Raw genomic sequence first — 13,940 nt, 5'->3', positions numbered from 1 at the left:
TTTAAATCTCCTAACTCCCCAACATCTCACTGCCTGGCTTTCTTTTTCTCCATAACATTTATCAGCATCTGACATGCAATGCATTCTACTTGTTTGCTGGTTTCTTGTCTGTCTCTTCCTACGGAATAGAAATTGTGTTTACTGCTTGTCTCCAGCTTAAAGTGTGTGACACACATTAGGCGCTCTACAAATACTAGGTGAATGAATAAACACGCAAACTCAGTCCCTCTCATTTGGCCTCTCCATCTTTCTCTTAGCTTCCCTCAAACCTTTTCCTGGTTTTACTCTTTCCTCTCTCAACTGCTGTCTCTCTCAGAATGAATTTTTGTTTCTGTTTCACTCTCTTAATCTCCCCTTTGGACTCTCCCTTTGCCTGTCTCTTAGGTTCTTAATTTTTTCTTTTTCTTTTTTTTTTTTTTTTTCTGAAATGGAGTCTTGCTCTGTCGCCCAGGCTGGAGTGCAGTGGTACGATCTCGGCTTACTGCAACCTCCACTTCCCAGGTTCAAGCGATTCTCCTGCCTCAGCCTCCCGAGTAGCTGGGATTATAGGCACGCGCCACCACGCCCAGCTAATTTTTGTATTTTTAGTAGAGACGGGCTTTCACCATGTTGTCCAGGCTGGTCTCGAACTCCTGACCTCAGGTGATCCACCCGCCTCGGCCTCCCAAAGTGCTGGGATTCCAGGCATGAGCCACCACGCCCGACCGCTCATTCCTTCTTGCATGTTGTGTGGTGACAGCATGAACTTCTGCTGGCCTGCTTAGGAAGGTAGCTACTTCAGGCTGCCTGACACCTTTAACCTAGGCCCTCATTCAGGCTGTAAACATTTGGTTCTTTTAGGAGGAAAAAAGTTCTATTATTATTTTGGATAAGAGCAATTACCTGTATAAATGACTGCAGATAAAATTCTGAAATTAAGATGTGAAAAGTCTCAGGAAGCTGGTGCTCTTTTTTTTTCTTTTCCTGTTTTTTTTTTTTTTTTTTTTTTTTTTTTTGAGACGGAGTGTCGCTTTGTCGCCCAGGCTGGAATGCAGTGGTGAGATCTCGGCTCACTGCAAGCTCCGCCTCCTGGGTTCACGCCATTCTCCTGCCTCAGCCTCCCGAGTAGCTGGGACTACAGGCGCCTGCCACCACGCCCGGCTAATTTTTTGTATTTTTAGTAGAGACAGGGTTTCACCATGTTGGCCAGGATGGTCTCGATCTCCTGACCTCGTGATCCGCCTGCCTCGGCCTCCCAAAGTGCTGGGATTACAGGCATGAGCCACTGCGCCTGGCCAAAGCTGGCGCTCTTTACCGGCACACTGAGAAATCCAGGGGAGTTTTGTGTCCCCACCTTCTTTGTCCTTAAGTCTCTGAGGTCTCACTGTGTCGCCCAGGCTGGAGTGCAATGTTACAATCATAGCTCACTACAGCCTCGACCTCACAGGCTAAAGTGATCCTCCCACCTCAGCCTCCTGAGTAACGGGGACCGCAGGTGTTCACCACCATGCCTGGCTAAAAGCCCCTGATTTCTTCTCTTCCATTCTTGATGGCTCAGACGCAGCCTTGTGTTAGCAATAGGAAGAGGTTTGAAAGAGGGTATATCTGGAGCTGGTCTCTGAAACCACAAGTTGCTCATGCTCAAAAACTCAACTTCCAGAACTTAAATCTCATCCAGAGTTTCCAATATTGCCAAGTTGGGACTGAAGGTCCTGCTGTCATCTATAGGAGTGGGTGTCTAAGACAGGTGGGTGATAGTCAACTCAATCCTTCCCTGCAGATGGGCCAGGACTGGCCTCTGATCCACGGAAGGAACATTGATTGTCTTAAGCAGACTGAGAACAAGAAGAGGCAAGAAGCCATGTGCAGGGAAGGAGGGAGTGGTAAACCAGTATAGCTGGCCCTACGAGGTCCCTCAGACCTAAAGAGCTACGGATAGATTTCAGCTTGTCCTAAGGGAAAGCTTCCCAACAGCTCAAGCAATGAGTGCCTTGGAAGGTGAGAGCTCCTAATTATTGGATACATGCAGAGAGAGGCCAGAAAGCCCTAGTCAGGGCTGCTACAGAAGCAAGTCCTGAATGCTGACTTCATGAGCTCATGCTGGGCACCCCTGGGAAAATCACCTGCCTCTCTGGGCCTCAGCAAGTTCAAATACAATATGAGGATAAATAACACCATCCTGGCTGGGTGTGGTGGCTCACACCTGTAATCCCAGCACTTTGGGAGGCCAAGGTGGGAGGATCACTTGAGTCCAGAAGTTCAAGACCAACCTGGACAACACAGCGAGACCCCCGTCTCTACCAAAAACAAACAAACAAACAAAACAGTATGGTGGCTCATGCCTGTAGTCCCATAGTCCCAGCTACTCCAAAGGCTGAGCCAGGAGAATTGCTTGAACCCTGTCTCAGAGAGAAAAGAAAAAAAAACCATCCCATAGAGTTGTCATGAGGATTAAACTGAAAAATACGCCACATAGGCCGGGTGCGGTGGCTCACACCTGTAATCCCAGCTCTTTGGGAGGCCGAGGTGGGGGGATCACTTGAGGTCAGGAGTTCAAGACCAGCCTGACCAACATGGTGAAACCCCATCTCTACTAAAATTATAAAATTAGCTGGGCATGGTGGCTGGTGCCTGTAACGCCAGCTACTTGGGGGGCTGAGGCAGGAGAATTGCTTGAACTCAGGAGGCGGAGGTTGCAGTGAGCTGAGATCGAGCCATTGAACTCCAGCCCGGGCGATAAGAACAAAACTCAGTCTCAAAAAAAAAAAAAAAGAAAGAAAGAAAAAAAAATATGCCACATAAACAGGGACAGTGTGCTGGCACCCAAAGGCTTAGGAAGCAGTGACTGTCACTTCCAAGTTCCAGTCCTGACTAGAATTTCCTTGTTGTGTGACCTTGGGCAAGTCGCTTAACCTGATTTTCTCACCTATAAAATGAGAATCATGTAAGGATTAGTATCAAGACTATGTATTTCTGTAAAGATGCAACAAATAAGTTGTTTTGTTTTTTGTTTGTTTGTTTGTTTTTTTGAGATGGAGTCACTCTGTCACCCAGGCTGGAGTGCAGTGGGGCCATCTCAGCTCACTGAAATCTCTGCCTCCCAAGTTCAAGCAATTATTCCACCTCAGCCTCCCAAAGTGCTAGGATTACAGGCACACACCAACATGCCCAGCTAATTTTTGTGTTTTAGTAGAGATGGGGTTTCGCCATATTGCACAGGTTGATCTCAAAATCCCAAGCTCAGGCAATCCACCCACCTCGGCGTCCCAAAGTGCTAGGATTACAGGTGTGAGCCACCATGCCGAGCTCTTTTATTTTGTTTTGAAACAGAGTCTCACTCTTGTCTCACAGGCTGGAGTACAGCGCTTGAACCACCTCCCGGGGGCAAGCAATTCTCCTGCATAAGCCTCCCGAGTAGCTGGGATTACAGGCACCCGTCACCATGCCCAGCTAATTTTTGTGTTTTTAGTAGAGACAGGGTTTCACCATATTGGCCAGGCAGGTCTCGAACTCCTGACCTCAGGTGATCCGCCCGCCTCAGCCTCCCAAAGTGCTGGGATTGCAGGTGTGAGCCACTGCACCAGCTCTTCACAATTCTGAACTCATTGCAGCCTCATAACAACGCTTTCACTTTCCTACAGGGAGGCCATGGGGCACAAGGGCTAAGTGACTTGCCCAACGTCCTGGCAGTCTGTGGTCCTTCTTGCCCCAGGAGAAGCAATCTGGCTCCAGCAATCAAGGTGTTACTTTGTTGTGGGGGTGGGGGTCACACCCAGGAAGCAGGCATCCTAATTCCACCAACCACTCTGGCTCCTGTCCAGGGGGGCAAGAGTGAGCCTGGGCTGAGAACTGGAGGCTCTTTCCTGCCAGGGGTCAAAACTCAGCTCTTGGAGCTCGCATCCAGAAAGAGGGGAGGGTCAGACCGGGCACGGTGGTTCACGCCTATAATCCTGGCACTTTGGGAGGCCGACGCGGGCAGATTGCTTGAGCCCAAGAGTTCGAGATCAGCCTGGGCAACATGGTGAAACCCCGTCTCTACGAAAAAATACAAAAATTAGCCAGGCGTGGTGGCACTTGCCTATGGTCCCAGGTGCTTGGGAGGCAGAAATGGGAGGATCACTTGGGCTTGGGAAGTTGAGGCTACAGTGAGCCGAGAGGGTGGCATTACACTCCAGGCTGGGCGACAGAGCCTGACCTTGTCTCCAAAACAAAAGCAACAAAAGAATTTGCAGTCTGCTCACAGAGCACATGCACCTGCCAAAAGATGTCACTTGTTCTCACTGAGCTCCGACCTGAAACTGCTGCAGGAGGGAGGCTTCCAGTTCTCCAAGAGAAACGGCTGCATTTTCCCAGTCCCTTGTCCCTTGCCTCCCTGTGACATCTCACCGAAGTGCTAACACTTGCTCTGAGTGACGGCAGGTGACAATCACAGCCAGGAGCTTCCCCGTCTCCATCTGAATGTGTGTATCAGTAGGACGTAACTGGGGTCAGATGCCAGGGGCAAGCTGGGCCCCAAAGGAAGGACCCTGGGTGGTGATGTTCAGAAATAAGGGGAGCTTCACCCCACGGGGACTCACATACTCACCTCCTCTCTACCAAGAAGCTGAGTGTGAGGAGGAGAGAGGCATCACTCACTCACACACACGCATACACACACACATACACACACTCCTGTAGGTGCATTTTCCTGCAGCCCCAAAGGTTCCGTTGAAAGGGATCACATTTGTTTTACCTAAAGCAAAGGCCACCCCATCCAAACAAGGGCTCTGGAGATGCAGGCAGGAGGCCACATGGCAAAGGGGACCCCTGCTCTGCGTTGTAGGGATTGAATCAGGCAATCATTTTTAAATGGATCAAACACCCAAAGCTCTTCCAATTCTACCAAAGTGAAAAGAGCAGGTTTCGATGATTCTAGATTCTAGGATTCTTGTGTCATTCTACAACAGCTTATCAAGGCTGGATCTGTGCCAAGCTCTGTGCTGGAATGTGACCTTGGACAAGCCCTTCCACCTCTCTGAACCTATCTTCTCATTTACAAAGTGGGGCCATGATTCCCTATCTCAAAGGGATTGCTATAAGGCTTAGAAATAATGCACGTGGGCTGGGCATGGTGGCTCACGCCGGTAATCCCAGTACCTGGGGGGGCCAAGGCAGGCAAGATTGCTTGAGCCAAGGGGTTCGAGACCAGTCTGGGCAACATGCCAAAACCCCGTCTCTACTAAAAATACAAAAGTTAGCTGGGCATGATGGCTCACGCCTGTCGTCCCAGTTACTCAGGAAGCTGAAGCACAAGAATCATTTGAACCCATGAGGCAGAGGTTGCAGTAAGGGGACATTGCACCACTGCACTCCAGCCTGGGTGACAGAGCAAGATTCTGTCTAAAAACATATATATTACAAAAATTGGCTGGGCATCGTGGCGCGCACCTGTAGTATCAGCTATTTGGGAGGCTGAGATGGGAGGATCGTTTAAGCCCAGGAGGTCAAGGCTGTAGTGAGCTATAATCATGCCATTGCTCTCCAGCCTGGGCAACAGACTGAGACCGTATCTCAAAAAAATAAAAAAATAAAAAAGAGAGAGAAAAAGAAAAAGAAAAGAAAGGAAGGAAGGGAAGAAGGGAGGGAGGGAAAGTAAAGAAAGAGAGGAAAGAAGAAAGAGAAGGAGGAAGGAAGGAAGGAAGGAAGGGAGGGAGGGAGGGAAGAAGGGAGGGAGAGGGGGAGGGAGGGAGGGAGAGGGGGAGGGAGGGAGGGAGAGAAGGAAGGAAGAAAGGAAGGAAAAGAAAAGAAAGAGAGGAAAGAAGAAAGAGAGGAAGGAAGGAAAGAAGGAAAGGAGAGGGGAGGAAGGGAGAGAAGGAAGGAAGGAAAGAAAGAGAAAGAAAGAAAGAGACAGAAAGGAAGAGAGAAAGAAGAAAGAAAGAGGAGGGGAGGGAAGGAGGAAGGGAGGGAAGGAAGGAAGGAAGAAAGGGAAAGAAAGAGAAAGAAAGAAAGGAAAGAAAGAGAAAGAAAGAAAGAAAAAGAAAAAGAAAGAAAGAGAGAGAAAACAGAAAGGGGCCGAGTGTGGTGGCTCATGCCTGTAATCCCACTACGTTGGGAGGCAGAGGCGAGCGGATCACAAGGTCAAGAGATCAAGACCATCCTGGCCAGCATGGTGAAACCTCATCTCTACTAAAAATACAAAAATTAGCTGGGTGTGGTGGTGCGCACCTGTAGTCCCAGCTACTTGGGAGGCTGAGGCAGGAGAATCGCTTGAACCTGGGAGGTGGAGGTTGCAGTGAGCCGAGATCACGCCACTGCACTCCAGCCTGGCAACAGAGCGACACTCCATCTCAAAAAAAAAAAAAAAAAAAACAGAGAGAGAAAGGGAAAAACAAAAGAAGGAAAGGAGGGAAGGAAGGAAGGAGGCATGCGAAGGACTGCAGACTAAAGGCTTATTTCTATTATTTATTAGAAGAGGTGACTCCTAGGTTGGGTGTGTTGGCTCACACCTGTAATCCCAGTGCTTTGGGAGGCCAAGGCAGGAGGATCGCTGAGCCCAGATGTTGGAGATCAGCCTGGGCAACATAGCAAGACCCCATCTCTACAAAAAAATTAAAAAATTAGCTGAGCATGGTGGCATGCACCCGTAGTTCCAGCTACACAGGAAGCTGAGGTGGGAGGATCACTTGAACCCAGGAGTTCGAGGCTACAATGAGCTATGATTGCGCCCTGCACTCCAGCTTGGGCAACAGAGTGAGACCTCATCTCTAAAATAAAAGCAGAAAAGAAAAAGTGATGCCTGATGAACGTCAGAAGACAGGCGGGAACTCACCAAGTAGACCAGGAGGAAAAAGAGGCCAAGCAGAGAGCAGCCCCCACAGGGGCAGAGGTTCACAGATCAGCAAGCTGGAAGGGGCAGCTGAAGAGGTTGGCAAGGACCTTGAAGGCCAAGCCAAGGGCTTGGGACTTGAGTTTGAGGGCACTGGGGAGTCATGAGGGGGTCTCTGAGCCAGGCAGGCGCAGGATCATATGTGTGGGTTAGGAAGATATATCCTTCTGGCCACAGTGCACAAAAGGAAATGGAGATTCTGGAAGGATAAGGCCAGTGAGAAGGCATGATAAACATCCATGAGCCAAGGAACACTGGCTGTTGGACCACAAGTGCCACCCATGGTGAGGATGTTGGCACACAGCTTACCCCAGCCCACATGCTACAAGGATGGGGAGCAAGGCCAGGCACGGTGGCTCACACCTGTAATCCTAGCATGTTGGGAGGCCAAGGCAGGAGGACTGCTGAGCCCAGGAGTTTGAGACCAGCCTGAACAACATAGGGAAACCCATTCTCTATAAAAATTTTAAAAACTAGCCAGGCATGGTGGCACAACTGTAGTCGCAGGTACTCGGGAGGCCGAGGTGAGAGAATTGCTTGAGCCCAGGAGTTCAAGGCTGCAGTGAGCCACAATCCCTCCGGTGTACTCCAGCCTGGGCAACAGAGTGAGGTCCTGTCTTCAAAAGAAAAAACAAACAACAACAACAACAACAACAAAAAGGCTTTCAGCAGGGTAGCAGAGCACTGCTCCCCATCGTGGTTTTTGTTTGTTTGTTTTTGTTCCTGTTTTGAGATGGAGTTTCGCTCTTGTTGCCCAGGCTGAAGTGCAATGGTGTGATCTCAGCTCACTGCAACTTCCACCTCACGGGTTCAGGCGATTCTCCTGCCTCAGCCTCCCCAGTAGCTGGGATTACAGGCACCTGCCACCACGCCCAGCTAATTTTTGTATTTTTAGTAGAGATGGGGTTTCACTCTGTCGGCCAGGCTGGTCTCAAACTCCTGATCTCCACCCACCTCGCCCTCCCAAAATGCTGGGATTACAGGCATGAGTCACCGTGCCCAGCCCATCCTGGTTTTTTGTTTGTCTTGTTTGTTTTTGAGACAAGGTGTCTGTTGCCGAGTGGCACAGAGTGCAGTGGCACAATCATAGCTCACTGCACCCTCAACCTCCTGGGCTCAAGTGACCCTCCGGCCTCAGCCTCCCAAAGCACTGAGATTACATGCATGATGAGCCACTGCACCGAGCCATGCTGGAAGCTTTTGAATACAACATACTGCAGGCATCACAGCCTCATTCATTCCTTCACTCAGCAAATCTTTACTCAGCACCTAACGTGTTCCAGATACATTTTTTTTTTTCCAGATGGAATCTAGCTCTGTCACCCAGGCTGGAGTGCAGTGGTGCAATCTTGGCTCACTGTAGCCTCTGCCTCCGAGGTTCAAGCGATTCTCATGTCTCAGCCGCCCTAGTAGCTAGGATTAACAGGCGCCCTCCACCACACCCAGCTATTTCCAGGTACATTCTTGACGCTAGGAATTCAGCAAAGAATAAGACAGTTAAGGTCTCCGGCCCTCCCCCTGCCCCTCCCTCTCCCTCTCCCCACGGTCTCCCTCTCCCTCTCTTTCCACGGTCTCCCTCTGATGCCGAGCCGAAGCTGGACTGTACTGCTGCCATCTTGGCTCACTGCAACCTCCCTGCCTGATTCTCCTGCCTCAGCCTGCCGAGTGCCTGCGATTGCAGGCGCGCGCCGCCACGCCTGACTGGTTTTCGTATTTTTTTGGTGGAGACGGGGTTTCTCTGTGTTGGCCGGGCTGGTCTCCAGCTCCTAACCGCGAGTGATCCGCCAGCCTCGGCCTCCCGAGGTGCCGGGATTGCAGACGGAGTCTCGTTCACTCAGTGCTCAATGGTGCCCAGGCTGGAGTGCAGTGGCGTGATCTCGGCTCGCTACAACCTCCACCTCCCAGCCGCCTGCCTTGGCCTCCCGAAGTGCCGGGATTGCAGCCTCTGCCCGGCCGCCACCCCGTCTGGGAAGTGAGGAGCGTCTCTGCCTGGCCGCCCATCGTCTGGGATGTGGGGAGCCCCTCTGCCTGGCTGCCCAGTCTGGAAAGTGAGGAGCGTCTCTGCCCGCCCGCCATCCCGTCTAGGAAGTGAGGAGCGTCTCTACCCGGCCGCCCATCGTCTGAGATGTGGGGAGCGCCTCTGCCCCGCCGCCCCGTCTGGGATGTGAGGAGCGTCTCTGCCCGGCCGCCCCGTCTGAGAAGTGAGGCGACCCTCCGCCCGGCAGCCGCCACCTCTGAGAAGTGAGGAGCCCCTCCGCCCGGCAGCCACCCGGTCTGGGAAATAAGGAGTGTCTCCGCCCGGCAGCCACCCCGTCCGGGAGGGAGGTGGGGGTCAGCCCCCGCCAGGCCAGCCGCCCCGTCCGGGAGGGAGGTGGTGGGGTCAGCCCCCCGCCCGGCCAGACGCCCCATCCGGGAGGTGAGGGGCGCCTCTGCCCGGCCGCTCCTACTGGGAAGTGAGGAGCCCCTCTGCCTGGCCACCACCCCGTCTGGGAGGTGTACCCAACAGCTCATTGAGAACGGGCCATGATGACAATGGCGGTTTTGTGAAATAGAAAAGAGGGAAAGGTGGGGGAAAGATTGAGAAATCGGATGGCTGCTGTGTCTGTGCGGAAGGAGGTGGACATGGGAGACTTTTCATTTTGTTCTGTACTAAGAGAAATTCTTCTGCCTTGGGATCCTGTTGATCTATGACCTTACCCCCAACCCTGTGCTCTCTGAAACATGTGCTGTGTCCACTCAGGGTTAAATGGATTAAGGGTGGTGCATGATGTGCTTTGTTAAACAGATGCTTGAAGGCAGCATGCTCGTTAAGAGTCATCACCACTCCCTAATCTCAAGTACCCAGGGACACAAACACTGCGGAAGGCCGCAGGGTCCTCTGCCTAGGAAAACCAGAGACCTTTGTTCACTTGTTTGTCTGCTGACCTTCCCTCCACTGTTGTCCTATGACCCTGCCAAATCCCCCTCTGCGGGAAACACCCAAGAATGATCAATAAAAAATAAATAAATAAATAAATAAATAAAAGGTCTCCGATGCTCATAGGGCTCACATTTTAGAGAGGGATGAATGTCCAATAAGTAAATAAACGTATAATATGTCAGGGTCGTATGACTACAAGGAACAGTGATTGTTACAACCCAGATGAGAGGGAAAAATAAAGGATTCCAAATATCCCCCTTGGGAAGTAGAGTCAGGATTCAAACAAAGAACTGTATGGCTTCAAGTTCATGGTCTTTAATCTCCTGGAGGCTGTCTCTCTTTCTTTTTTCTTTTTTTTTTTTAATCAGTGTTGACCAGGTTGGCCTCCAACGTGTAGCCTCGCCTCCCCGAGTGCCAGGGCAACCAGCCTGAGCCACAGCGGCTCCCAAGGCTGTCTCTCTCTGAAGAGCTTGTGTATAAGGCATAGCTTGCAGTTACTGGTATCCTCCCTTTAGCTACAAGGTCCATTCATTCGTTATTCATTCTGGAACCATTTACTGAGCACATACTATTTGTCAAGTCCTGTTCTGGATGCTGAGTAGATAACGATGATCTGGACAGGCATGATTTACAGACAGGCAGGGAGAAGTGGTTTTAAACAAGTGCACAGGATTAATTACGCTTGCCATGAGAGCTACAGATATGTAGCTCATGTTATGAATTAGCCTGGGAAAAGCTCTAAGTCTGGTCTCCCAGAGAAAGTGACATTTAACTTAAGGCCTAAAGTTTCCCAGGCAAAGAGGGAAGAGATTTCAAGGCTGAGGGAACAGCATGTGCAAAGGCTTGGAGAGGTAAAAGGAAGCTGGCACACTTGAGAAACTGAGAGACCAGCGTGGCTACAGCTCGGAGACTGAGGGAAAGCAGGGCATGGCATAAGACAAGGCCAGGGAGGCCCACAAAGGTCAGACCAGCAGACCTCCCCAGCCATGTTAGGAACAAATTGAGGGCAGGACACGGTGCCTGGTGCCCATAATCTCAGCATTTTGGGAGGTGAAGCAGGAGGATCGCTTGAGCCCAGGAGTTCAAAGCTGCAGGGAGCGATGATCGCGCCACTGCATTCCAGCCTGGGCAACACAGCGAGACCCTGTCTCTAAAAGAAAAAAAATAAAAAGGAAGAATTTTAGGTACAGCACAGGTTCCAATGCTATCCCAAGCCCCTGGGCCGAGTGGCTGGCTCTCTACCCAGGATGCTCCCTCCAGTTGAGAATGTTCTCAACCAATAGCTCTTGTCATCACTTCCCAAGAAATTCAGCTCTTGGGATCAAATTCTGGCTCCCCTAGGAAGCATATGGCAAGGTTTCGGGAGCCATCAGGTTGGCCATGTTATGCTGGAATATTTATAAGCACCGGAGGGTTATCCCCATGTCGTAGAAAATGAAACTGAAGCTCAGAGAGATTTGCACTCTCTGCCCTTTTGTACAACTCATTTTTCCCCAGTATGTGGAATTGAGGGAGCTTCAGGCTTCTAGCTGTCATGATTCCAAGATTCTACGACATGTGGGAGAGGATCCTAAGGTTCGGGGAACCGCGGAGGTTTCGGGGTTCTAGAAATCCGAGGTTCTAAGCCTAGGTGCTCCAATAAACCCAGTGAGAGCCAGCCCAGGTTTCCGGTCTGTACCCGCTGGTGCAAGCCCAGAGACAAGCAGGCGCCACCCTTGAGCCCCTCTGCGGCCCCCTCCCGGGTCCCACCTCGCAGGCCAGCTGGCGGGCGCGATCCTGGCGTCCCCCGACGGCCTGGGGCGCCAATCCAGAGGCCTGGGTGGGAGGGGACCAAGGGTGTAGTAAGGAAGCGCCTTTTGCTGGAGGGCAACGGACCGGGGCGGGGAGTCGGGAGACCAGAGTGGGAGGAAGGCGGGGAGTCCAGGTTCCGCCCCGGAGCCGACTTCCTCCTGGTCGGCGGCTGCAGCGGGGTGAGCGGCAGCAGCGGCCGGGGATCCTGGAGCCATGGGGCGCGCGCGCGATGCCATCCTGGATGCGCTGGAGAACCTGACCGCCGAGGAGCTCAAGAAGTTCAAGCTGAAGCTGCTGTCGGTGCCGCTGCGCGAGGGCTACGGGCGCATCCCGCGGGGCGCGCTGCTGTCCATGGACGCCTTGGACCTCACCGACAAGCTGGTCAGCTTCTACCTGGAGACCTACGGCGCCGAGCTCACCGCTAACGTGCTGCGCGACATGGGCCTGCAGGAGATGGCCGGGCAGCTGCAGGCGGCCACGCACCAGGGTGAGCCGCCCCCGTTCCCCTCCACCCCGTCTTTCCCCTGCACCCACACCAGCGCTTACCCCTCGGGCTCTTCCGCTTTCTGTTCCTCCTACCCCTAAACAAAGCTGCTCTACCGGAAAGGAGGCTCCCCGCGCTTGGCCTACCGACCAACGGGACCCCGGCCCCACGGCGGGAAGGGAAGGGGATCACTTGGCCCATATCCTTCCAGGCTCTGGAGCCGCGCCAGCTGGGATCCAGGCCCCTCCTCAGTCGGCAGCCAAGCCAGGTAAGGCCTCCACACCCAGCCCGGCCCCACCGCACTCCTGCACAGCCTGCATCTGTGCTCCCGCAACCAGGGCAGGGCAGGGCAGGCACGGCTTAGCAACCCTGCGCACCCCACCCACCAACCCACACCCTGCGGGGGAAGGGAGACAATATTACCCTCATACCACTGCATGTGGGGTCCTGGTGGGCCGCCCCCTGGAGCCCTGCCCCTAGGCTTGCAGACGAATTCCTGAAGAACTCAAGTTCAGCAGGGACAGGCCCCACACCCTGGCTGCTGGCTCATGTTCTCCTCCCACCCCCAGGCCTGCACTTTATAGACCAGCACCGGGCTGCGCTTATCGCGAGGGTCACAAACGTTGAGTGGCTGCTGGATGCCCTGTACGGGAAGGTCCTGACGGATGAGCAGTACCAGGCAGTGCGGGCCGAGCCCACCAACCCAAGCAAGATGCGGAAGCTCTTCAGTTTCACACCAGCCTGGAACTGGACCTGCAAGGACTTGCTCCTCCAGGCCCTAAGGGAGTCCCAGTCCTACCTGGTGGAGGACCTGGAGCGGAGCTGAGGCTCCTTCCCAGCAACACTCCGGTCAGCCCCTGGCAATCCCACCAAATCATCCTGAATCTGATCTTTTTATACACAATATACGAAAAGCCAGCTTGAACTTGTGTGTTTTCCTGCTTCTAGCCTGCTGGCATGTGCAGAGCTCAGCTATGCTTCAGAGGCCGCCCAGCCTCCAGCTCCATGTCCCTAGGGCCTCTGGCACCCCAAATGCTTCCCCCATCCTTCCTGGTATTGCCATGGAATATCCCTCCTCATTCACCAGGTGGTGCTCCTCCAGTGCTCCCTAAAGAGTCTAACCTTGCCATTATAGATAACAGCCTGTGGCCCAGGTCCGAAGGTTAAAAGAGGCATGTACCAAAGGGCGCAAACTGTGGTGGGCAGCTCTGTCCAAGCCATTTAGAAACACACTAGTCTTCATAGCTCCCCTACCTTCCACATTTTCCACTGGAGAAAAATGTAGAATTAGAGAAATTTGCAGGGGGAGACACATTAGAGCATTATCTAAACATAGGACAGAAGAGCACAAGTCACCAAATTGCTCGAGGGCTCCTTCTGGCGCTGGCTGTAACAGGCTTAAAGGCTCCCTCTGCCCCACCCCATCCCGTGGGGGAAAGGGTCATAGGTTGCACTTTGCTCAAAAAACATGCCAACCACCAAAGCAGATTTTCAGGAAATGAGTTGTGGTAGCTGCCTCTTTTCTTGATGCAATTTTTTTGGAGGGTTATTACTTATTCATTCATTTGAAAGGAACATTTAAAACTTTTTTTTTGAGATGGAATCTCGCTGTGTCACCCAGACTGGAGTGCAGTGGCGTGACCTCGGCTCACTGCAACCTCCACCTCCCAGGTTCAAGCTATTCTTGTGCCTCAGCCTCCCGAATAGCTGGGATTACAGGCCCCTGCCACCACACCTGGCTAGTTTTTGTGTTTTTAGTAGAGACAAAGTTTCACCATGTCAGCCAGGCTGGTCTGGAACTTCGGACCTCAAGTGGTCCACCCGCCTCCACCTCCCAAAGTGCTGGGGTGCTGGAATTACAGGCGTGAGCCAATGCACCCGCCCACTTTTTTCTTTTTTTT

The 13,940-nt window shown here is 52.5% G+C and overlaps 1 protein-coding gene across 1 annotated transcript; it reads left to right on the top strand.

The window, feature by feature from the left end:
- The first annotated feature begins 11,512 nt into the window (after nt 1-11,512).
- PYCARD (PYD and CARD domain containing) lies at nt 11,513-12,964 on the top strand. The gene is made up of 3 exons (XM_004057551.4): nt 11,513-12,042; nt 12,251-12,307; nt 12,609-12,964. The coding sequence occupies exons 1-3, from the start codon at nt 11,769-11,771 to the stop codon at nt 12,863-12,865; spliced, it is 588 nt and encodes a 195-aa protein (XP_004057599.1). The 5' UTR covers nt 11,513-11,768; the 3' UTR covers nt 12,866-12,964.
- Nucleotides 12,965-13,940: the final 976 nt, after the last annotated feature.

Source organism: Gorilla gorilla, chromosome 18 (assembly GCF_029281585.2).
Source record: "Gorilla gorilla gorilla isolate KB3781 chromosome 18, NHGRI_mGorGor1-v2.1_pri, whole genome shotgun sequence".
NCBI lineage: Eukaryota > Metazoa > Chordata > Mammalia > Primates > Hominidae > Gorilla > Gorilla gorilla.
The sequence above is the reverse complement of the archived record's forward strand: the minus strand, read 5'-3'. Positions and strand labels throughout refer to the sequence as shown.